The 21,201-nt window shown below is 48.7% G+C and overlaps 12 protein-coding genes across 12 annotated transcripts; 5 read left to right on the top strand and 7 right to left on the bottom strand.

Moving 5' to 3' along the window:
- Positions 1-658: 658 nt before the first annotated feature.
- On the bottom strand, positions 659-4,442 carry LACBIDRAFT_323636 (uncharacterized protein; the record flags this gene model as incomplete). The annotated part of the gene is made up of 6 exons (XM_001876639.1): positions 659-827; positions 921-2,162; positions 2,218-2,698; positions 2,749-2,798; positions 2,848-4,222; positions 4,385-4,442. The coding sequence occupies 6 exons, from the start codon at positions 4,440-4,442 to the stop codon at positions 659-661; spliced, it is 3,375 nt and encodes a 1,124-aa protein (XP_001876674.1).
- A 461-nt stretch (positions 4,443-4,903) lies between these two features.
- On the top strand, positions 4,904-6,104 carry LACBIDRAFT_192531 (dienelactone hydrolase endo-1,3,1,4-beta-D-glucanase). Its single transcript, XM_001877085.1, has 7 exons — positions 4,904-4,949; positions 5,014-5,040; positions 5,091-5,248; positions 5,305-5,364; positions 5,424-5,556; positions 5,616-5,707; positions 5,768-6,104. The coding sequence occupies exons 1-7, from the start codon at positions 4,922-4,924 to the stop codon at positions 6,020-6,022; spliced, it is 753 nt and encodes a 250-aa protein (XP_001877120.1). The 5' UTR covers positions 4,904-4,921; the 3' UTR covers positions 6,023-6,104.
- Positions 6,105-6,402: 298 nt separating this feature from the next.
- LACBIDRAFT_311784 (laccaria-specific protein) lies at positions 6,403-7,257 on the top strand. Its single transcript, XM_001877084.1, has 3 exons — positions 6,403-6,807; positions 6,862-6,995; positions 7,046-7,257. Exons 1-2 carry the CDS (start codon positions 6,585-6,587, stop codon positions 6,909-6,911), a joined length of 273 nt encoding a protein of 90 aa, XP_001877119.1. The 5' UTR covers positions 6,403-6,584; the 3' UTR covers positions 6,912-6,995; positions 7,046-7,257.
- On the top strand, positions 7,236-8,323 carry LACBIDRAFT_311783 (chlorocatechol-degradation protein; the record flags this gene model as incomplete). The annotated part of the gene is made up of 7 exons (XM_001877083.1): positions 7,236-7,263; positions 7,328-7,354; positions 7,405-7,562; positions 7,621-7,680; positions 7,739-7,871; positions 7,926-8,017; positions 8,069-8,323. The coding sequence occupies 7 exons, from the start codon at positions 7,236-7,238 to the stop codon at positions 8,321-8,323; spliced, it is 753 nt and encodes a 250-aa protein (XP_001877118.1).
- Positions 8,324-8,447: 124 nt separating this feature from the next.
- Positions 8,448-9,649, bottom strand: LACBIDRAFT_311782 (centrosomal protein ATPase; the record flags this gene model as incomplete). Its single annotated transcript, XM_001876638.1, has 4 exons — positions 8,448-8,920; positions 8,982-9,298; positions 9,368-9,446; positions 9,502-9,649. The coding sequence occupies 4 exons, from the start codon at positions 9,647-9,649 to the stop codon at positions 8,448-8,450; spliced, it is 1,017 nt and encodes a 338-aa protein (XP_001876673.1).
- A 166-nt stretch (positions 9,650-9,815) lies between these two features.
- On the bottom strand, positions 9,816-11,921 carry LACBIDRAFT_311781 (iron-containing alcohol dehydrogenase 1; the record flags this gene model as incomplete). Its single annotated transcript, XM_001876637.1, has 13 exons — positions 9,816-9,963; positions 10,013-10,199; positions 10,257-10,279; positions 10,342-10,424; positions 10,478-10,550; positions 10,603-10,770; positions 10,822-10,916; positions 10,972-11,188; positions 11,238-11,282; positions 11,337-11,470; positions 11,523-11,573; positions 11,624-11,704; positions 11,760-11,921. 13 exons carry the CDS (start codon positions 11,919-11,921, stop codon positions 9,816-9,818), a joined length of 1,467 nt encoding a protein of 488 aa, XP_001876672.1.
- A 306-nt stretch (positions 11,922-12,227) lies between these two features.
- On the top strand, positions 12,228-14,713 carry PR_A5 (aspartic peptidase A1). The gene is made up of 11 exons (XM_001877082.1): positions 12,228-12,495; positions 12,551-12,581; positions 12,641-12,659; positions 12,708-12,790; positions 12,838-12,858; positions 12,913-12,968; positions 13,022-13,284; positions 13,364-13,565; positions 13,599-13,721; positions 13,771-13,881; positions 13,934-14,713. Exons 1-11 carry the CDS (start codon positions 12,311-12,313, stop codon positions 14,532-14,534), a joined length of 1,695 nt encoding a protein of 564 aa, XP_001877117.1. The 5' UTR covers positions 12,228-12,310; the 3' UTR covers positions 14,535-14,713.
- On the bottom strand, positions 14,705-16,705 carry LACBIDRAFT_311779 (pentatricopeptide repeat-containing protein; the record flags this gene model as incomplete). Its single annotated transcript, XM_001876636.1, has 2 exons — positions 14,705-16,126; positions 16,181-16,705. The coding sequence occupies 2 exons, from the start codon at positions 16,703-16,705 to the stop codon at positions 14,705-14,707; spliced, it is 1,947 nt and encodes a 648-aa protein (XP_001876671.1).
- A 152-nt stretch (positions 16,706-16,857) lies between these two features.
- Positions 16,858-18,585, bottom strand: OST1 (oligosaccharyl transferase alpha subunit; the record flags this gene model as incomplete). Its single annotated transcript, XM_001876635.1, has 6 exons — positions 16,858-16,995; positions 17,046-17,184; positions 17,235-17,642; positions 17,701-17,994; positions 18,047-18,250; positions 18,302-18,585. The coding sequence occupies 6 exons, from the start codon at positions 18,583-18,585 to the stop codon at positions 16,858-16,860; spliced, it is 1,467 nt and encodes a 488-aa protein (XP_001876670.1).
- A 120-nt stretch (positions 18,586-18,705) lies between these two features.
- LACBIDRAFT_311777 (mitochondrial 50S ribosomal protein L22) lies at positions 18,706-19,645 on the bottom strand (the record flags this gene model as incomplete). Its single annotated transcript, XM_001876634.1, has 5 exons — positions 18,706-18,944; positions 18,998-19,205; positions 19,259-19,460; positions 19,513-19,576; positions 19,627-19,645. 5 exons carry the CDS (start codon positions 19,643-19,645, stop codon positions 18,706-18,708), a joined length of 732 nt encoding a protein of 243 aa, XP_001876669.1.
- An 86-nt stretch (positions 19,646-19,731) lies between these two features.
- LACBIDRAFT_311776 (ER-to-Golgi transport membrane protein) lies at positions 19,732-20,760 on the top strand. The gene is made up of 5 exons (XM_001877081.1): positions 19,732-19,855; positions 19,908-20,060; positions 20,115-20,321; positions 20,376-20,445; positions 20,502-20,760. The coding sequence occupies exons 1-3, from the start codon at positions 19,774-19,776 to the stop codon at positions 20,168-20,170; spliced, it is 291 nt and encodes a 96-aa protein (XP_001877116.1). The 5' UTR covers positions 19,732-19,773; the 3' UTR covers positions 20,171-20,321; positions 20,376-20,445; positions 20,502-20,760.
- Positions 20,253-21,106, bottom strand: LACBIDRAFT_311775 (uncharacterized protein; the record flags this gene model as incomplete). Its single annotated transcript, XM_001876633.1, has 4 exons — positions 20,253-20,321; positions 20,376-20,445; positions 20,502-20,819; positions 20,871-21,106. The coding sequence occupies 4 exons, from the start codon at positions 21,104-21,106 to the stop codon at positions 20,253-20,255; spliced, it is 693 nt and encodes a 230-aa protein (XP_001876668.1).
- Positions 21,107-21,201: the final 95 nt, after the last annotated feature.

Below are 21,201 nucleotides of genomic sequence, written 5' to 3'. Positions count from 1 at the left end.
CAAAGATGCGCCGTAGCCTTGAGAACGAGAGTATCGTATCCCAGGCGCTCCGGACAACCTATGGAGTTTGCAAGGATATCAGATAGGCATCCAGCACCATCTGAACTTCGGCTCACAAATTCTACTGTCAACGTGGACCCCAAAAGAAAGCTGATGTATATAAATTGTCGTTGCCGCGTCTTTGTTGATGGTTAATTGACCTCAGAACCTGAAAATGAACTTTTTCTCGTCCCTTTCGCTCCTACTTCAATTTCACAAGTTGTTTTGCTCCCAACCCTGCTCGGATATATCTCCTTCTCTTGGGGTACAATTTCTGTCCATCCACAACGCACCCTACGTCAAGCTTTTCATCTTATTCCAGCCAGATGTAAAGCTCTATCTTTCGTGGCCACTATGCACGTATACAGCTCTTTCAATCCCCAGGACGCATGGTACCCGCTAGGCAAAACCAATGGAAGACATATCATCATCCGTTTCTGTAATTTCTCGAGTCCGCGACCATCGGTCATCGATCAGCTCTTGTTGAGCTCATCACCTCAATCGCGAATTCGGAAAGCTTATCAGTAGACTAAATGTTTTGTGATATAATCTATAACGCTCTAGTTAAATAATCTATGCTGCCAATTATGCGAAGTCTATATCTGTGCCTAATCGTCATTCACCGACTGCCTGATGATGACTGGGAGCTATCGTTCAACAGCCAACCGAAATCCCGCTCAACAAGAGGCGTTGGGGTTTGAGTGCTTGTGAAGCTTTCGTCTGAGCCCCGTGGGGCATCAAGCATGCTACGAACCCAGGGAGGTTTTAAACTTGCTTTACAAAGAGGCCTACAGACAAAGAAAGATGGTGTTATCCATGTCCTCGTTGGGCCCGTTGATGCTCAGGAAGTGCAGAGCAAGTTGGTCATAAAGATCACTTACTCTCGAGCGAGGTCCTTGACTTGCTTTCCCTGCCTTCGGAGTCGAGCCCATTCCAAAGGCTTCACCGTAGAGGACTCGGATGCCGCCGGGACGGCGGGTGGCACTCGTGAAGGAGGAGAACGCGCAGGTTTGGGTGTATCATCGTCAATGAACTCGATAGTACTCTGTCGATTGGCGACGGGTGTCTTAATGTAATGATCGTCTTGAATATCGTTGTCATCCTTGATTTCGAGGCTGTCGACCGCAATGTCCATGAAGGACTCAACCTTTTTGATTTTACGGCCCTTCCTCATCCTGCTGGCGTCAGAGTGGTCATCTTCGGATCCGCTGGTTGAGTAGAGGTTCACTTCGGACGAAGATCCTTTCCTTGTCCTTGTTTGAGGCCTGTTCTTGAGAGCAAGTGGAGGTGAGCTCATAGGTGAGGCGCGAACACTTTGATTTCCCGTTTCACTGGCAGAGAGGGAACGATATCGGGGTGTAGGGTTAGGCCGTGAAGAGGAGTCAGTATCTGTTGAATCAGCGGCAGAGTCAACGTCGAATGGAAACTTCTTGGCCGTCGGTCGCTTTGGTCGCTGAGACTTAACATCCCCGTTGTCCATCAGAGTGGCATTGCTCGTCTTCCGCTTAGCGGTCTTTGCTTCCCTCTCTGATACGACCACTTCATCTTCCACATCAGCATTAGCCAATGCATTACCACTGCTTGAGAATTTATTGATGGGCCTCGGTCTCGGTTTGGGCTTTTGAGGCACAAACACAACATCCAAACCACTATCCTCTTCCTGTATCGTTTCCTTGGCTTTCCCTTTCCGGGTCCTCCTTCCACGACTTTCTATTCTCCTCTGATCCTGCTCCTCCTCCTCCTCGTCTTCCTCTTCCAACTCCTTCCGCCGCTTCCGAGCGCGTTCCATGACTATAAGATCACCCGCACCCATCTCGTCCTCTCTCCTCTGCCCACGGGAACCACGGCTTGGTCCTACAGCAGCCGATTCTCCGCTGTCCTCAGGAAACATCGCGACGCCATACGCAGAGCTTTCGCGTAGGATTTGCAAGGCTTCATTAGTCCCCATGTCCCCTTCAAGATTTTGGTCCTCCTTGATGAGTTTCACGGCGACTTCCGGGACCAGAACCCGTTGAATAAACTCGTTTGAGGTGAGTGGTGAGATGAGGTCTGGGTCTAGCTCCGATGGTGGGAAGAGGTTGTACAACGTTTGGTGAATGATAACTGAACCCAACTCGCCATAGCTACGGAGTAAAGTTAGGGCGGCACAAATGTCGCTGTAGGTGAATCAATGCTTACTAGCCAGGCTGCGTCTTCTCAAAGTTGGAAAACTGACCACGAACACCTGCAACGGCCCTCGAACCCTTCTGTTTCACCTCGCTCACCACATCTCTCCAAAAGACACATTTCGATCGAGGACCTCCAGTTGCCCAAAAGAATTCTCCGCCGTCATTATCATCACGGTCGTTAATCAAGGCTTGCAGGGAATCACGCATTGCCTCCACCCGGCCACCTACTTTCGCCCAGTCAATGGTCTTCGGCCACCCTTTCTGTTCAGCTTCCGGGAGAATCTGGCTCTCAAAACGATGCCGTTGGCAAACGGAGATGAAAGTTGCCAAGGGCGCTTTCCGGCCTAATGGATTGGCAGGCCGCGGATCAGGGGAGGACTTCTTGCATACTTTTGCGAGGAGACTTCTTAAGAGGGGTGTTGGAGATGCCGGCAAAGGAGTGTCGCAATAGGGACAGAGGGTTTTGGGGTCGACAAATGGGGATATGAACACTGAATAGACTGGTCAGTAGGATGTAAAGTAAAAAGAGAGCTGACTGAACATGTATCGTCGCCGTCCTCAAATGCATAATCATCAGGTGGAGAGGACAGCCTGAATCATAAGTCAATTCACATCAAACCAAGCACGGCAGCGGACTTACATGTCGTCTTCGTCATCCTTTCGCCTCTTCTTAGCGGCACCATCGCTGCGAATACCATCCGAGTTTCTCTTTACTGCTTGAGACAATTGGACACTCGGAGAACTAGTGCGCCGCAGCATTTGGGTATTCATTGGGAACGGCTCAAGTCGGGTGGCCTGGCTTTTGCGGCCATAATTTCCATCCTCGTCCTCTTCATCATCTTCGGCACTGACAACTAACGCCTTGCCCTTGCCCTTCGACGAAGCGTCAAAAGACTGAGGAGACGGCATTAAAAACGCGCTCGATGCAAACTTTTTTCCTCGGTCGTTCGATGCGAGTGGTGATGGAACAGGAAACTCAACTCGCGACTTTGGGGGAGAAAGGGGAAACTTTGCAGCCATCGTCGACGAAGGCGTAGCCCGCGGAGTACGTTGGGAGGTTGGCGAAAGAAATGGAAATTGTTCAGGAAGCCGTGTTCTCGAAGGGATGCCCGAATCCGAGTGCATAGCACGAGACTCCTCTGCCTCAGATGGTGGTGTTGCTCGTTTGACTGGAAGCGGAAGATGAGGCTTTTTCGTACTCGGAACATTCGGTTTTTTCGTTGTCTTCGGCGGGGCATCAACGGTGGTTGCTTGAGGCTTCTTAATGGGACGAGGTTTGGGTTTTTCACGAGACGGCTTATGAGATGGCGGTGGACTAAGCCGCCTGTTTGGACTTTTGTCGCCTAGTGGCCGTGAGGTCTCGCAATAGTCTAACAGTGGTTTCGTAGCTTTAGAGGCAAGCGACCGCTTTGAGAACGTCCCTGTGTCTTGCACAGCGCGGGGTTCGTTCTCTTTTAAGGGCGGAGCTTTGGAACCCGACGCTTCAGGCTGCGTTTTGCCTGTCTTGCGGAAACGCAGAGTCTTGATGGCATCCGATGTCTTTTGAGCGCGCGTCGCGTACTCATCCCCCACTGGCTCTGCTTGGACATCTTCGTCAAACTTCTGTACCGGTTTCTTTCTAGGAGAGTGAGTGTCTGACTGGGACAAGGAGTCAAGTTCGTCGGGGCTGGATGAATCCGAGTCCACCACCCGGGTACTCCGTTTTCCTTTGGAACGCGACGTGTAGGTAGTCATCGGCTTCCGTGTTCCTAAAGATGTTTGGCTGCTCCCCACCTCGAATTGGCTCCCCCCTAAATCCATGAAGGCCTTGCCATTGACCCCCGCTGTCATACTAAGGCCATGCCGCTTGGGTAACCGTACGGCTGTCGATGTTTGTAACGTTTCTGCGTTGGCTTGCAGCTCTGATTCCAGGCTTTCCATCACATAAGGTATACCAGGATAAGGAAGACCAGGACTTTGGGCCCAATTGGTGGTACACGTGACGGAGAATCGCGTCGTGTCACGCGGAACTGACACTGTGACGCAGTACTACCGTCCTCACCGATCGAGTTGTTGTGGGTTCACCAACGGGCCACGTCCTACCACGTCGTAGTTTGAGCAGATGTCAACTGTGGTCTCTGTCCTATCCAGGCTGTTCGACGCATGGTCAGCTGCTTGAACTTAGGCTGAAGAAACACCGAGATCCCGTGAGGTGGTAACTGGCAAGTCCTTCCTCGCTCCTCGGCGTTCATTCATGTTGTGCCCATGTGTCTCAGGATGCTTTTGGCTACCAGTCATTTATTTTGAAGTGGTGTCTTTCCCAGAAGCGCCTTGAACGCTGATTCTGGTGAGGAATGACCTCATACACGCAAAGTTTACTTCTTTCTTATCGATCCCCGGTGAATAGAGAAGAGAAAGAACACCAAATCGTATACGAATCCGATTACGAAAAGACGTAACTCATGTCAGGTAACGAGAGTGTAGGTTTGTACGATCGAGTAGAGGACCAAGTGGTCGTTTACACCAACAATGCCATTAGACCCCTTCACGCGTCCCCAACAATCAGTAACTATTAGACAATGTTGGCCAGTCTGCTGTTAATGGGTGCACACAATCGCAGCCTATGGCGAGTTGATCGCTTAGTAGCCATCGTTGGTGGTTCAAGGGAAGGAAGTGTATATAAACCGGCCACGGGCGTAGTTTTAGCCGGGAGATATCACACCAAGACCACCACCATGAGTTTCTGCAAGGACTGTACCAAAGGCGCGTCCTCTCCTCCTGCCTACCCCTAACAGTATTCATCCGAGTCTTTAACGTATATGCACAGGCGTCACGCATGAAGGCACCCCACAGGGCGAGTTTCACCTCCTTAGGATTGGGCTACTTACTTATCTTATCAATCAGGTAAATGGGAACTCATAGGCGGCGTGAACACCTATGTCGCAACGCCCGCCATCGACTACCCCAAAGACAAAGTCGTCCTCTTCCTGACAGATGTATTTGGCCCACAGCTCGTCAATGCCCAGTTGCTCGCTGATGATTTTGCGAGGAATGGGTTCAAGGTCTGCCTTTCTTTTTTTACTCCCCCCCCAGGTATTGATTAGTGAATTGGGGGCAGACAATCGTTCCAGATTACTTGAACGGCGATCCCATCCCCGCTGACGCTATGGCTCCCGGTGTGCGTCTTCTATAACCCGTCCGACATTCTCCGCGTACTGACACCATTACCACCAAAAGAAAACCTTCGACATCCAAAAATGGTTCGTTAACCACACACAAGCCCACACCCGACCCACCCTTAACAAGGTCATCGAGGCGCTCAAGAAGGAGGGGATCACTACGTTTGGCGCGACTGGCTACTGCTTTGGTGGTACGTCCTTGCCTAGATTCATATATGCTTCACAAGTTAAGGATAATAATGGGTGGCAGGACGATACGTGTTCGATCTAGCATTTGAGAACATCATCAGCGCGTCTGTGGTTTCTCACCCATCTCTACTCCAAATCCCCGCCGATCTCGAGGTACGTGTCTTCATCCGGTTCCTACTTATCAACCCTCAACGACCCTCCCGAACCTCGTAGAAATACTTTTCCACGTCCAAATCACCCCTCCTTATCAACTCATGCACCACCGACTCCCAATTCCCACTCGAAGCCTCCGCTCAAGCTGATGCCATCTTTGGTGAGGACAAGTTTGCACCAGGGTATAAGCGGGAGTACTTTGAGGGATTGACTCATGGGTTCGCTGTACGGGGTGATATGGCGGACCCGGTTGCCAAGAAGGCAAAGGAGGGTGCGTTTGATAGTGCTGTCAAGTGGTTTTGTGCGAAGCTTTGAGTGAATGGTTAGGAAAAAGGAAAGAGGAAAACTGTAGTATGTATGTGATATGTACAGGTGAATTTATGATGATGGTGCTTTTGCAAGGGTTTTCAAGGCCATTTTATAGCACATAAAACTTCCGATTGATTCGGCGAGACGAGTGGCTGCCTTTAGAAGCCTGCGATTCTGGGATGTATATGTTGTTCGCCATTGTTCACTGCGAAATTGCTGCGAAATGACTTCGGTGGTGTAAGGAAATCTCAGGGAAGTAGGAATCTGATCTAAGATCTACAAATTGGTTGCGAATCGTGCGATCACTTCCGACATTCCTCGACTTACATGCATCGCCGTCAGACATCGCACTCAGCACTCGACGACTACAATAAAAATCGCTATCCCTTTTCTGGTTCCTGGTATACGTCGGAGTTCAAGAAAGTAACTTTGCTAGACAGTCCTTCAACACGTTTGACGGCTTTCTCCTTCACTTGTCGCTTTGGTCTTGCAAACGGATGCAATGTGGCTCACGGAGTTGTTGTGGGTTCACCCAGGAGCCTGAGCCACGGCGTCATATTTTGACCAGATGTCCATGTCAACTGTGATCCCTGTCCTATCCAAGCTGTTCGACACATATGGCCAACTCTCCAACGGAACATCGAGACCAAATCGAGACAGAGGAATCCAATACGATGAGAACATCATTTGTTCTCCCGTGAGGTGGCAACCGCCTTGCCCTACGCTTTTGGCTTTCATCTATTTTGAAGTAACACCCTTCCCAGGCTCAAGCGCCTTCAACGCTAATTTTGGTGAGCAATGACCTCATATACACGCAAGGTTTGTTATTAAACCCCGCTTAATAGAGAAGAAAGAACGCCAAATCGTATACGAATCTGATTACGAAACGACCTAACTGATGGGTAACGGCGAGTGAAGAAGTAGAGGACCAAGTGGTCGTTTACACCAACAATGCCATCAGACCCTGCTACCCTGTAATGTATGTACTTCCTTTCCTTGAGTTATCAACAAGTGATCAACTCGCCATAGGCTGCGATTGTGTGCTCCCATCGGCAAGACCGGCCAACACTCGTGAAGGAATGGCATCCGAGGTCTAATATTAGGAACGCGTGAAGGAATGGCATCCGAGGGGATACATAAACTGTGCTGACTACCTAAGTTTCATATAAACTCGCCACGAGTAGTTTTGGCTGGAAGATATCGCACCAAGACCACCACGATGAGTTTCTGCAAGCACTGTACCAAAGGCGCGTCCTCTCCTCCCGCCTACCCCTAACAGTATTAATTTGAGTCTTTAACGTATATGTACAGGCGTCACGCATGAAGGTACCCCACAGGGCGAGTCTCATCTACTTGGGATTGGGCGACTTACTTATCTTGTCAACCAGGTAAATGGGAACTCATAGGCGGCGTGAACACCTACGTCGCAACGCCCACCATCGACTACCCCAAAGACAAAGTCGTCCTCTTCCTAGCAGATGTATTCGGCCCACAGCTCGTCAATGCCCAGCTGCTCGCTGATGATTTTGCGAGGAGTGGGTTCAAGGTCTGCCTTTCTTTTTTCCCTCTTCCGCTCCCAGGTATTGATTGGTGAATTTGGACAGACAATTGCTCCAGATTACTTGAACGGCGATCCCGTCCCCGCTGACGCTATGGATCCCGGTGTACGTACACTCCCTCCCTCCGACATTCTCAGCGGACTGACACCTTTAACCCCGAAAGAAATCCTTCGACTTTCAAAAATGGTTTGTCAACCACACAGAAGCCCACACCCGACCTCCCCTCGACAAGGTCATCAACGTGCTCAAGAAGGAGGGGGTCACTACCTTTGGCGCGACTGGGTACTGCCTTGGTGGTATGTCCTTGCCTAGGTTCATATATCTTAACGATGAATGATAATGGGTGGCAGGGCGATACGTGTTCGATCTAGCATTCGAGAACATCATCAGCGCGTCTGTGATTTCTCACCCCTCTCTACTGCAAATCCCCGCCGATCTCGAGGTGCGTGTCTTCGTCCGTTTCCTATTTATCTATCCTCAACGACCGTTGTAGAAATACTTTTCCACATCCAAAGCACCCCTCCTTATCAATTCATGCACCACCGACTCTCAATTCCCACCCGAAGCCTCCGCTCAAGCTGATGCCATTCTTGGTGAGGACAAGTTTGCGCCAGGGTATAAGAGAGAGTACTTCGAGGGAGCGATTCATGGGTTCGCTGTACGAGGTGATGTGACGGACCCGGTTGCGAAGAAGGCAAAGGAGGGTGCGTTTGATAGTGCTGTCAAGTGGTTTTCTGCAAAACTTTGAATGAGGAAAACTGTAGTATATGTGTATGCGTGATTTCATGAGATGTTGTTGCTTTTGAGAGGCCATTTTACAGTGACAAGATATTGAATTTAGCTCCCAAGTGATTCGACTGATAATACAAACATCAAGCCGCATTCGACTTTGCAAGCGAGGCAGCTGTGGCCCTTCTCCTCTTATTCCCCCTCCTAATTTCTCCAAGATCACTATCCACCTCACTCTCTTTGATACTCTGCGGCATAAAAATCACCAAACTCTTACCAAGACCACCAACGACCTGACTCTGATGCACGCCTCCTCCCTTGGGCCTCCTCCGTCCCCCAGCCGATCCAATACCCGCCCCCAACGCACCGGTAGAGGCACCCCCGTTGGGTATACTTGTTGATGTCAGTGGGAAAGGGAACGGGGAAGGAAGTTCGTCCACGGAGAGGGAGTGTGGGTTTAGGAATGGCCCTGAGGTTATGGGGAGGCATGATACATGTCCCCCTGGACCGTTGACGGTTGAGAAAGATGGAAGGGGCGTTGGTGGGGGTGATGTTCCGAGTTTGTTGCGGAGTTTGCGGGTGATGGGTGGGCGGGAGTGTGCGTCTAGCGATGCATCTGATTTATTGAACCAAGGTCGTCAGTGGGTGTATGGGGGAAGAGAGAAAGAAGAACTAACCGCCCAACGTTCCCTCTCCATCCTTCTCCTCCCTCGCCCTCCTGCGCCTCTCCTCAATCCCCTCAATCAACCGCTCCCTAACCCTCTCCCGTCCCTTCCTCCACTCTTCTTCTACCCTTTCCCTTTCCTCATCATACGCCACCTGGACACACTCCAGTGCATGCCTCTCCTCCAACTCGACCTGCGCGAGCACCGCTGATCTTTCTAGTGAGATGGGGAACAAGCGGAGTTTGTAGAGGGGGTGCGTTTCGGGTCGTGTGGAGAGTTGGATGGCCGTGCTGTGGAGTGCTGAGATGCTTTCTGTGAAGTGGCGGCCGCTGTAGGTGACGAGAAGCATTCCGTGAGGATTTGAGTTCCAGTTGGGAGTGGGGGAAGGGAAGACTCACTCATCCCTTCTATCAATCATCTCTTTACCAACTCTACCAGAAATTTCTTTTCGGCGTTTTTCTTTCTTGCCTTCGTCGCCTGTTTTCTTTCATTCATTCCGTGTATGTGTATAAACATGAACAGTGAGGCTTACCGTGTGTCCGTGAACTAGGGCCAGCGATGGGATGATGTTGATATATACTCATATCAGAGACGTCTGCGGGGTAGTTCCCCGCCCTGGACGACTTGTGTGGTACACTGTAGCTTGAAGGGACGGAGAATATGCCTGGTTGAGGAGGCATTAAGTCGTCAAGTTGGTAGACGTTGGGTGGACGTCGAGGAGACACACTGATTTAAGCACGTGGTCTAATGCTCCGATCACGTTCATCTCCAGGAAATTTAGAACAGTTCTACGATTTCGCAAACAGGAATAGACTGTGACAGATTTGTGTAGATACCGTGTGATATTTAATACTCCATAGACCTCTCAATAATTCCAGATAAGTGTTCCCTCCCGTCAGAACCTATGATATCTCCAATGCCAGGTGCTAAATCCAAAACCCGGCGCTGAGGTAGAGTGCCTTCAACAAGCCTCGATATATCGTCAGCTTTGTACCTAAATCAGAGATAAATACTTGAAATGGTCTCAAGGGCAATGAGCATACCCAACCGCCTTCAACCCGCGAGGTACGCCTAATCCATCAAGGAATCGTGCAATGGCCTCGTAAAGATAAGCACTCAGCTCAATGTCTGGGATTCTTGAGACGGAAGGGTCAGACAGGGTCGTGGAATTGAAAATCGCTAGTGCTTGACGGTGTCGGTCGGGAGACGAAGGAGCAGTGAACTGGAAGACTGGATAATGAACCATTAGTACATCGCGTTCTGGACGTTACCAAAAAATAAATTTGCCTGCAGGTCCAGTTAGCGCCACGCTGCAATCGTTCAATATTAGCTGGAAAGTCGATGTGACAGGCATATACATATATATCATTACCTGATGCCGTGGGGTATAATTGGCAAGTCCGTAACATATCCTGGATGCTTGTACTTGGGTCCCGTTTTATTCAAACCAGAGATCTGCAGGGAAATGATTCAACAAGTCAACATTTAAACATCGATGAAATACTGACCGGATAACTCATCCCATGGCACAAATGAACACCAGCATTTCCAAATCCGATCCCGGCAAATGATGATGCGAGCCTAGAAGTAATGATAACTTCGACATTTCAGCGAAATTTGGCTTTGGACATACAGCATTTGCCGACGGGCTTCATGATCATCACGGTTTTTAGCGATCCGTGGGAGATGCTTGACAGTAGTTTCAAGAGCCCATAAAGAAAATATGTCTGCAACAGGATTGCTTCCTTGATAAGCAGGTCGTAGGATGGGATTAGATGGACGTGGCGTGCGTTCCGTGTAGCTGTGTGATGAGCATTAATTTAACGTTTCAAGACTCAAATCATCAACCGACGGAATAGCAGTGTAACTCTCAAGGCTGTGGAACAGAACGTCAAGCCCTGCGCTTATGTGAACCGCCGTTGGACAGGACTCAGTATTGTAGGTATCCTAGAAAGTCATTCATCCTCCGGTTGAGGGTAAATGGAGCAAATATGTTGCCTACCACAATTCCAAGGACCGGCTTTAAGGCACGGTTAGCGATACCGGTCTTGAACGCGCGAGAAGTGATGTCTAAAATTGCTGTTCCTGTAGTTTCCGAACCAGTTCCCGCCGTCGTGGGGATAGCAATCAGGGGACGGAGCTTCTCGGTAATAGGTAATCCTCTGCCAATGGGTGCGTTGATGAAATCCATAAGATCCGAATCCTTGTAGACAGTAAATCTACTCAAAGGTCAATCTCAACGAAACGTTTGAAGGATGTGGTGCATACAGGTTTGCGGCTTTCGCTGTATCAATGACGCTTCCACCCCCAACTCTAAAGTGTGGTTCTAAAATCAGAGCTGAAAGTCAACTAAGTAATAAAACTTACGCCAGGAAGTGACTAAAGTCATGCTCCCGTGCCCACGAAATGGCCTTTCGCCAGCTATCCTCCGTTGGTTCCGCGACGACCTGGTCAAATACCTCGAAAGGAAGGTCGGTTTGCGCCTCAAGTGCATCTAAAGTCTGTGCGGGCTCCGTCAGATAGAGTAGGCAGCTGGGTAAACTGTTGAATTACGGTCTTCATTGGGAGAAGTTTTGCAACGGTGGGATCGGTGAACACGCCGACCTATAACACCAATGTTAGACGGGGCGAAGGGAGGAACAGAAGAGCACTACCTTGCGGGGGTTCATGTTCTTCAAGTCCATACCGACCTCCGCGGTGACGCCATCCCCAAATCTCAAATTTGATGCCGCAACCTGGCTCCCTCAAAATGAATGACGGAGGTACATACATTGCTTCGGAAATGCGAACCTCAAAGGCGTACTCTTTCTCCACACGCTGAACAGGAGTCGCGAAACTTCTGATGGTCTGTAAGTGGGAGTGAGCTAGTACCGGACTATAGCCATGGCAAGGACAAGCAGTATGCTGAGATGCGTTTATAAGACGAGCAATAGAAGACCTAGAGGCAGCCATGACAGGATGAAAGTTGGCAATACCCCGCTTTTTATTTAAAGAACAAAAGATCCGGACCGATGAATGCCGTGGAAATACTAGATTGCCGTGTTGTGTTGCTGGCAAGGTACTCGATCAATACTAGTGGTGCATTACCGGGAGAGTGAGTACTTATAGGAAAGTACTTACTAGTTTTGATATTCGGGGAGAAGCTGTTATAATTGCCAAGTGGCAATGTAGTGCACTTCAAATGATATTGTGAGAGATGGACAGAATTCATCAAACATTACACAAACAAGGCTCGCTTGACAGTTGACTGCGGCCAGCGGCTCTAGTGCTCGTTCGAGCAACACTCCCCGCCGTCTCTGTTTTCAGCTGCTCTACACTCGTTGATAATACGGTCTTTCGCCATGAAACTTTCTTTCCCACTCTTTGTTGCTGCAGTAGCCGTTACTTCTGAAGCTCATAAACTAACCGTCAAGAAAATATCTCGCACTGGAGGTCCACAACGAAGAACTCCAGGAAACTCTGTTGCCGATAATCAAATCAACGTAGCTTCTGCATCCGCCTCCGGTGCCAATGCCTTCGATCTCAAGTATGTGCTTACTTCACTGCCACATTTCTTACGTCTCATCAGATTCACCTTCAAGTTCTGTGCATGACTTGATTTATATCGCCAATGTAAGTTTAATGACCTCTTGGGACGGTTACAGTTCGTCTCACTGCAGAATGGACACTAGATAACGGTGGGGGGCATTGGTACGCGTTCCGTTCACTGTCCTTGCCGCTTTACTGACTCTCTTCGAGAGTATCCTGTACAGCTCGATACCGGTTCTTCAGACCTTTTTATCAAGGGTGATACCTACCCAATACCCAATACTAACGAAACGGTGAGACCTTCTTTCTGAGAGTCGACGCACCTACTAATAGCTTTCAGTCAACGACAACGAATTTGACTGTGAGCCTAAGAACATCTCCACTACGCGTTTTCATATTTACGGGATTTTCCAAGTATGCCATCGGTTGGGCTTATGGCCATATTGCGCATGCAGCCGTCGAATTTATAGGGTGCGTCCCATAACTGTCACCCTCTCTGACATAAGTTGACCTGGATGAGCCAGAATTCAAGTTCCGTCTCAAGCATTTGTTGATGCAACCGACGTTGTAAATCCTGCTTTAGGGTATGGAGCCAAAGGCATTGCCGGCCTGGGATTCACGTCACTCTCCACAATTGATTTCACGCTTAACGGCACTCAATCATCCTTGGGACGGAGTCTCCTTTATAACCTCTTCGAGGCCAATCCATCTGAGCCAAACTTCATTGCTTTTGCACTGCAGAGGGAGTCTGAACCTGGCGCTGAGGTCATTGGAAGCTTTTCCATAGGTTAGTGCTGTGGTCGAAAGACTTGCTCAATCAACCTCCCTAATATTTCCGCAATCCACCTTAGGAGAATTTGACCCAGCGTACTCCGGGGTTACCGGAAACGCGCCCATCTCAACGTGGCCAGTAAACTCGCCTCATCGGTGGAACGTTCTTCTCGACGCTGTCATCGTGAATCAGACGATCACTCCTGCGACAACGAAAGTCCCGGGTGCGCCCAGCAATAAAGCCGTGGTACTCATGGATAGTGGCTCATCTTACACGTTCGTCAACCATAATATGTTGTGTGTTTTTCCGATCATTCAACCAGTAAACAGATATGCACCAAAGGAGATCTGCAACGCAATATATGGTGATGTTGCAGGCGCATACTTTGACTCCACAATAGGGTATTGGAGAGTCCCCTGTTCGGCTGAGATTGACATGGCGCTGCAGATTGGGTTTGTATTTCCTCCTTCTCAGTCAAATCTTTTTGTTGAGTCGCTTTAGAGGACAGGTTTTCCCAGTCCACCCCCTGGATGTGAATCCAGCGACCCTTGCTGACCCCACTGTCTGCTTAGGTTCATTTGTTCCGCAGACGTTTTCCATTGCGACTGATTTGTACGTTCAACTTAATTTGTTGGGATAAACATTGCTAAGAAACAAATAACAGTGACTGGCTCATTGGCGATAACTTTCTGCGTTCTGTTTACTCGGTCTACGATTTTGGCGACTTCGATTCATCAGGCAATGTGGGTAACCCATACATGAAGCTACTGTCCATTATCGACTCGGACGATGCGTCAGTCGATTTTCACAACGTCCGTGGAGGTACCCCCAGAACCAATATTACGTTTACTGGGTTGAACGGTATCTCGGTGGCTCCTTCGTTTGCCATTTCCAATGACATCTCCACATCTTTGGAAATGATTGGAAAATACCTTCCAGCAATGCTTGCAATTGTTGCGCTGAACGCCCTGGTCGTGGTCATCTGCAGTGTTGTGTGGATCTTCATGCTGTGTCGCAAACGTAGCGCACGACGTGCTATTGCTCGAGCTCGCACTCCAAGAAGTCGGATGAGCCCTATGCCGATGAATCCCGTGCATAGCTACATAGCTGGCGTTGAACCACCTGCAACGCCCCCCGGTATACATGTATATGAACCAGTGTCTATGGCCCTTACAGAGGATACCTTTGTTCCTCCGTCGCCTGCTTTCCACGGATTCGATGGAGGTAAAATACGACCAGGCGATAGACCCAAATCTGTCGCCTAGTTAAGTTGCTTGTTTAAATTTATTATTAGTGTACGCTTGGACGATACGTGCATGTTGTTGTCATCTAATTACGAGGCTATTCAAATATCCAAATCTATACCCGATCAACTAAGATAGCTTGTGATGCATAGATAGCTGTGAATAAGTACTACAGATGCTTCAATTCACTATCAATCCACTAGATCAACAGATTGGCCCAACGCTTTCCTTCCTGTCCTTTCAGGCCGAGGCCTTACTGGCGCCATCCCCACTTCCCTCATTGGTATCAGGGGTGTATGGTTTTTGTCAGCCAGCCTGCGAGCTTCTGCAGCGAGAGCGTTCCACTGTATGGATTCCTTCTCGGATGAAGCATGCTTGTGATTTCCTTTTGAAACATAATCGACCATCTCAACCAAAGCTGTCGACAATTTTGTTAGGTAAAAGGCATGGTGTTTGAGTGATTTCTTGGACTCTACTCCACCCGGATGCCAAAGATCACGAAGTCCAAGGAAGTCGACGATCCGTAAACATTGCCGCATATTCGCACGATTTTTGGAGGTGAACGCCGTTCGGACCATGCTTGACAAGGATTCTGCTGTGGGAGCAAGGTTTCGGCCAGGCGCCCGTTTATCCAGCTTAGGTGGGTCAGCCAATGAACCTTCCATGAAATCGTGACAGTGGTATCCCGTCATTAATTCAAAGGTTCGAGTGGCTGAGTTCCAATCCACACCACGCCAACACGCCGCGAGGACAAGATTGTAAGTGGATATGGCTGGCCGGATCTTCGGACCATTGGGACTTGTAATTTCCTGCCGCAGCATCCACTCGAGAGTGTCGAGAGAACGATATGCTAATCCTGGTTCTTCACTCATTGATAGTGCCCGAAGCACTTCCTCTATGTGCGCCCGATCGAGGATCGATACGCCGCCAGTGTCTTCCGGCCGTCTTTTCACCTGCTTAAAAAAGTCGAGACAAGCAGAATATTGTTGGGTTCGGTTGCATAACCTTAAAATAGCCGCAAGAGACTCCGCACCAAGCGGGAGTCTTCCCGCTGAATGTTTGTCTTCGCCTGTTGCCAGACCAAAATACTCTTTCACGATCTTGAATGCCAGATCTTGATCTGTTTTACTTCCACTCGATAATGCTGTTATCGCCGCTACGGCAGAATAAGAGTCAATAGAGAAGCCTGGCGTTTTGTTAGAGGCTTTCAACATCTGCATCCAGAGTAATCTTGCGTCTCCAGCGGTTTTGGCACCACCTTGGTCCGTTGAGGCAAAAGCTGACGTTGAAAGGGCCTGGAACATGGCGGTGAAGATGTATTCATTGGCAGCGAATGGACCCTCGGCATCAATGGCGTAGTAGACATCAAAGACTTCTTGGTATTGCCCTGCTGCTCCGAGAACTTTGAGATATGATGCTAAGGGATTACTGGATATTTCTGAGCTGGTGGGATCGTGTTTCTTAACAGTAGCTATATGCCGCTGGAAGCCCTCGTACAAGGATCTTGCGTTGGCGAGTTGTTTGGGATGAGTGGCCCAATGCTCAATCTTTGATAGGCCATTGAACATAGTCTGAAAGGTGCGGGTAGTTGGACTGAACCCTCGCCTTTTCATCTGGTAGAAACGCTTGAGAAATGGTGTCAAAGGATATCGAAGAAATGACATTACGTCTACGAAAAGTTGATACCCCAGCTGAAAGCGTTTCACTTTCATGCACTCCCAAATCAAGGTATTCCACACGGGAGTATTCTGAGCATCCAGTGGTGCATTTTTTAGCATTGCAACGGCTTCGTCGACGTTGCCCGCATCACAACACTTCCTCAACCTAGCCGAGAGCACATGTGGCTCCAGCAAACGGACCTCCGACTTTGCTTCTTGTTGCGAAGGATCGTAATGCCGGGATCTGAACTTGCGTACAGTTTGTGATGGCCTTCTGGCGTCAGGTGTGGTTTTGGGAAGATATTTGGTGTCGACAGAGTGTGTCGGTCCGGCCTGCAAGGCCTGTCTTCGCAAGTAGCGCGGAAGTTTTGGTTCTACTGCTGGCTCTGAAACACCATGCTGTCCGGAAGTCCTTGTGGATCCGTGTCGTCTGGTTCCATCTTGGGCAAACCAAGAAAGAACGTTTGTGGAGCCAACAGAAAACGATCGCAAGTATTCTGCTGGATTATGAGTGGCCGTGACATTGCGAATCATTATTGAGAAGTTCAAAATTTTTGATTTATTATTACGGTTCAAACAATGATGTACAGCATGCACATATCCTCACAAATATTTTATCCTTTCATCATGGACGATTGACTTCATCAAATTAGCTTTCAGTAGGAAGGTATGTATCTCTCGCTATGTTACACGGCCTTTTTCTTTTGGTGAAGCGTAACGTTGACACGCCGAGCGAACATCGCAAGGATGAACACACTGAAAAATGCGGCCGCCACAGCGAATGGCTTTTTTAGGTGAGCCGACGTCGCCACCCTGTAGGATACCTGTTTCAAGGTCAGATAGGTCGTGGGCACTAAAGCAGTGGCAAACTTACATATATGTTCTGGGCATGTCTGATTGTCAAATTTTTATATCTAAATGTCAGCGCGGGACGCCCTGTAGTGTCCAGGTAAGTAATATGTGTTCCGATTGTGGTCGAAAGGGCGGGGAATGGCAGAGAAAATTCCACATCCCTGGAAAATGAATAGGTGTACGGAAAATTGATTAGAGTCTAACGACTTACGAGGCACCCTCAGGCAATATAACAACCAACTCTGCATCCGAAACTACTGCGCCAGGAATCGGAGTCAAGATAGGCACTTCAACGATGTATTTGCCATCGTGCCTGTCGTAGCTGGCGGAATCTTCTAGGGGTGCATCCCATCCAAGTGTGAAGCTGTAATTCCACCCTCCTAGAAGGGGATATCGTGGCTTGAGTTCCAAAATGCTAAATTGACTGCCTTGCTGATTTTTTGGAACAGAGGCAGCTGCTCGGAGTTTTGAGGTGGATACGTTTCCAATCAGATCATAATAGTAAGTATTTCGGATGCCCGCGGGGAGGTGAAGTGTAAGGGCTGAGAGAACATGTGGAGCGGGCCTCTTAAAGTACGACTGAGTTTGGTGGTCCAAACGAGAGAAATGGCCTTTCAATCTGTGCAGGGCATCAGACACCAAAATTATATGAGTAAAATGTAAAGATGATCACTGACGCTGGTCCAGCATTGTGTAAGAATATATCATCCTGCGTATTCAAATTAGAACCCCAATGACTGATTTCCACCACTCGTTTTAGCCTTGAAACTTCGAGGACTGGTTGCTCATGATGATAGTGAACAGTGATAGGCTGCTGATGCTCCGAAATGAAGGCATGTGTTGTGGAGGAAGGAATATCGTTATACGGTCCATACACGATGGTTGCACCAGATGTTGTAACGGGAGCGTCGTTCGTAAAAGCTTCGACGTTCTCGGGCGTAGTATGAGACAGAAGGCGAGGGGTGAGGGCTCTTATGTTTTCCGTCGTGAACAAAGCGCGTCCATCAGAAGAGGGGGACTAACCTAAGTTTGGTACGTTGTACAGAAGTCGCGTAAGGACTGATGACGAAGAGATTGGTTGTATATTTGAGAGATTGGTCGTCGCCTTGTGCTGCGGTTTCCGGGTAAGGGTGTGTAACGTGGGTTTGTATGGTCTCAAGAACAAGATTTAGGGTCTTGTTCACAGGAAGGGTTTTTGGTAGTGTGACATCCACCAAGTGATACCCCCTTAATAAAAGATTGAGTCAAAAATTATGGCCATGAGCAAGGAGCACATACTTGGTTGCGTCGAAAGCGCGTTCCTGGGTGGGTAGCGACTGTTGTTGACCCTTCACCTTCGCCTCTAGCCAACTAGTATGCTCTCTCTCATCATGGCTGATTGCAATTGTGTAGACATTCGAGGCTCCTGTGAGTGACTTGATTGCGTAGGTTGTAGTGACGTGGACGACAGAGCCCCCAAGTTCCACTGTCCGGACGATAGCGGTATTTTCAAATGACTGGCTAGAGGCAAGCGCTGAGACAAAGCCAGAAAATAAAAGGATGGTTGGCCAAAATTTTGGCATTGTGGAAGGTGTTGATCTTTGCCGTTCAAAACCAAAACGCAACGTAGCTTATTCAAACGTGGGTACGTGTATTTTTAGCGGGCGCCAAGATCAAATTAGAAAGGCTACAAAACTTGTAATCTACCATCCCCAAGTAGGCGCAGGATTTCGAATGGGCCTGTCTTCCCGCGCAAGCGCCGCTGAAACCACTTTTCTCAGCTGTTTCTTCCGCTTCTCAGCCTTCTGTTGCTCAAGTGTCTTGCCCTCCTTCAAAACCACAGTCATCTTCGAGTTGGGGTGGGTTCGAATGCCATAATGTCCTCGTCCACGGGGTTCCAATTGACCAGGTTGCCGTGGGCCTTTTGTAACCCACGCTTCAGCTGTCCAAATGTTGTAGTGGATTTTTTTGTGAAATGGGGCCGCGGATGCTTACCAACGATCAACTTTGGCTCTTTCAACTGCTTGTAACGACTGGCATGGTCTTTCGCCGTTACCAACATGTTCATGATGCGGGTGCTAGCCCTCTTCTCGCTGAATTGCATTTGTAGGATCGCGTAATCTATCGGTTTCCCGGATATTTGTTGGCCAAGCATGTTGAGTTTTCGATGAGAAATCTTGAAGTTGGCCGTCGAGTATTTGTGCTGAACGAGATAGATTTGTTCAGTTATTCATGTAGAGAGCGTTATAAACGAACAGAGGTTGGCTTGGGTTTGAGTGGTGTGGTGACCCGCTTGAGCGCCTTCTTAGTGGGTACAGGGACGGCCTCAAAGACGTTTGCCGTTCCCTCTCTTTGAGCCTGTAGCTTCCCTGCTTCCAGTTCCTTTTGGGTTGGTTTTTCCCGTAAGCCAGCGCCTAGTTTCTCTTTAACCCATGCGAAGGGGTTCATAAAACTGGCACTAAAGCTCTGTGAGTAAAGTCAATGGAGAGGATCAAAAAACTGGGGTGTACCGTCGACAATGAATGAGCGACGGCGAATGAGGCTGAGAGAGAACAGCACGAAAACGTCGTTCTCCTGTGAACTTTCATTTAGAGAGATATTGTGAAGTGAGATCATGAGCAAACCATTGCGCAGGGATTGCATTATTTTGCTGTCGTTGGGAGACTCACCGCTGTGTCACACAAGTGTTGTAGAGCCACTTACGTAAGTATGCCTGACGCTTGTCAACACTTCACTTCCCCCAACTTCCACAAGTTTCAACGCCTGCGACGATGTTTGGCATGATCTTTCAGGTTTCTTTGCTGATCATAAACGCAATTGCGATATTGAACGAAGACCGCTTTCTTGCAAAAAGTACCATCCCATCCTTCAAATAACAGCAGTGCTGAATGTGACTGTCTTCTAGTCGGATGGCTATCATCTTCGCGACAAGTCCGGGACGCCAATACGGGATTTCAACAGTCCTATGATCAGACAACCTATGGTTCAGGTTCAAGCGAGGTTGGGATGAAGGATAGATTAGTAGATCTCATCGGTGCTGTGAGGACTCTTATGCGAAGTACGGATCTTTTACCATATTGTGCTGTCTTGAAGCTCATAATGTCATGCGCAGTACCGCTCATAGCCATTAATACCTTGGTCATCTTATATGAATTAGTTTGGGGATAATGAACTGTCCTTCCCACTGCGAAATGATGACTATTATCCTCAATTTAGGCAAGAAGTCCGAATGTCCCTGCTCTTGGTCTAATCATTTCCTATTGAGCCTTTCATATTCTTCCTCAATTTGTCTTACAAAATCATTAACTGTGTGTCCTTTCTAGATTTCCCCAATATTTAACATGTGTGCACGAGCGAGGGACATTATTCTCACCTCACACTCCTTCCATGTTCCATCATGGACACAGACCTTCCGGCCACTTATGAGGATTGTGCAACTTTTTCTGAACGACCTTCATAAGTAACACGCAAAGTTAGATGTAACTTGGAGATAACCAACATTATCCCCAACTCTTGACCCAGGGATGCGCTTTCCTTGAGCAGCTGAACTCCCTCTCTTCCCCTTCCACTTCCATCAAGGCCAGCGCAGTATCCTGCCCCTCCGTTCTCCCAATCGATTCTGGCTGTTTTTGCACATTTAAGGGCAACATCCGAATCGCCAATATTTTCGCGGCCTTGATAGTTTTGGCATTGAACGAACTCCCACCAATTTTCCGGGGGCGCATATTTCGCGACACAGAGCTGCTGAACATTTCCAGCGCACTCATCGGGACCATGCATGCACCAAACACCAAAGTCGGGTTGGGAAGAGTCCAACCTGTAAGATAAAGCGATGAGAGTGAACTCGAGATCAGAAGAATATGGATACTTCGCAACATAGACCAGAGAAAGGTCAACTTTGTCGCTGACTTGGTCCAAAACCTGATTGAACCGACTTTCACATAACAAAGCGTCGGGGCAGCGGCTCATAACGCCGAGTTGAACGGGGACTCTGGTGTTCAACAGTAATACCTCTTGAGCATTGCTTTGGGGAGAGAGCTGCGGAATTCGACCTGCTGAGATGACGGCAGAGAGACAGAGCAAGGTGTAGAGTGGAAAGATCATGATGGTCGTGATACAAGTATGATGAAGGCAAGATGAAGGTAGGGTGTGCTATGATTGCGTCATATGCGGCATAAATATGCATCTTTAGTACACAA

Source organism: Laccaria bicolor, genomic scaffold (assembly GCF_000143565.1).
Source record: "Laccaria bicolor S238N-H82 LACBIscaffold_4 genomic scaffold, whole genome shotgun sequence".
Taxonomy (NCBI): Eukaryota; Fungi; Basidiomycota; class Agaricomycetes; order Agaricales; family Hydnangiaceae; genus Laccaria; species Laccaria bicolor.
Note: the sequence above shows the minus strand (reverse complement) of the source record. Positions and strands in the feature narration are given on the sequence as shown.

Excerpts from the sequence above, each read along its gene's own strand:
- LACBIDRAFT_311776 (XM_001877081.1), top strand. The coding sequence starts at position 19,774 with ATGTTTGGCATGATCTTTCAGGTTTCTTTGCTGATCATAAACGCAATT. Across the intron at positions 19,856-19,907 it reads AGACCGCTTTCTTGCAAAAA|TCGGATGGCTATCATCTTCG; the intron begins GTACCATCCCAT and ends ACTGTCTTCTAG. Across the intron at positions 20,061-20,114 it reads TGTGAGGACTCTTATGCGAA|TACCGCTCATAGCCATTAAT; the intron begins GTACGGATCTTT and ends TGTCATGCGCAG.
- LACBIDRAFT_311784 (XM_001877084.1), top strand. The coding sequence starts at position 6,585 with ATGTCCATGTCAACTGTGATCCCTGTCCTATCCAAGCTGTTCGACACA. Across the intron at positions 6,808-6,861 it reads CGCCTTCAACGCTAATTTTG|AGAAGAAAGAACGCCAAATC; the intron begins GTGAGCAATGAC and ends CCCGCTTAATAG.
- LACBIDRAFT_192531 (XM_001877085.1), top strand. The coding sequence starts at position 4,922 with ATGAGTTTCTGCAAGGACTGTACCAAAG. Across the intron at positions 5,249-5,304 it reads TTGCGAGGAATGGGTTCAAG|ACAATCGTTCCAGATTACTT; the intron begins GTCTGCCTTTCT and ends AATTGGGGGCAG. Across the intron at positions 5,708-5,767 it reads AAATCCCCGCCGATCTCGAG|AAATACTTTTCCACGTCCAA; the intron begins GTACGTGTCTTC and ends CGAACCTCGTAG.
- PR_A5 (XM_001877082.1), top strand. The coding sequence starts at position 12,311 with ATGAAACTTTCTTTCCCACTCTTTGTTGCTGCAGTAGCCGTTACTTCT. Across the intron at positions 12,859-12,912 it reads CAACGACAACGAATTTGACT|TATGCCATCGGTTGGGCTTA; the intron begins GTGAGCCTAAGA and ends GGATTTTCCAAG. Across the intron at positions 13,882-13,933 it reads TTTTCCATTGCGACTGATTT|TGACTGGCTCATTGGCGATA; the intron begins GTACGTTCAACT and ends AACAAATAACAG.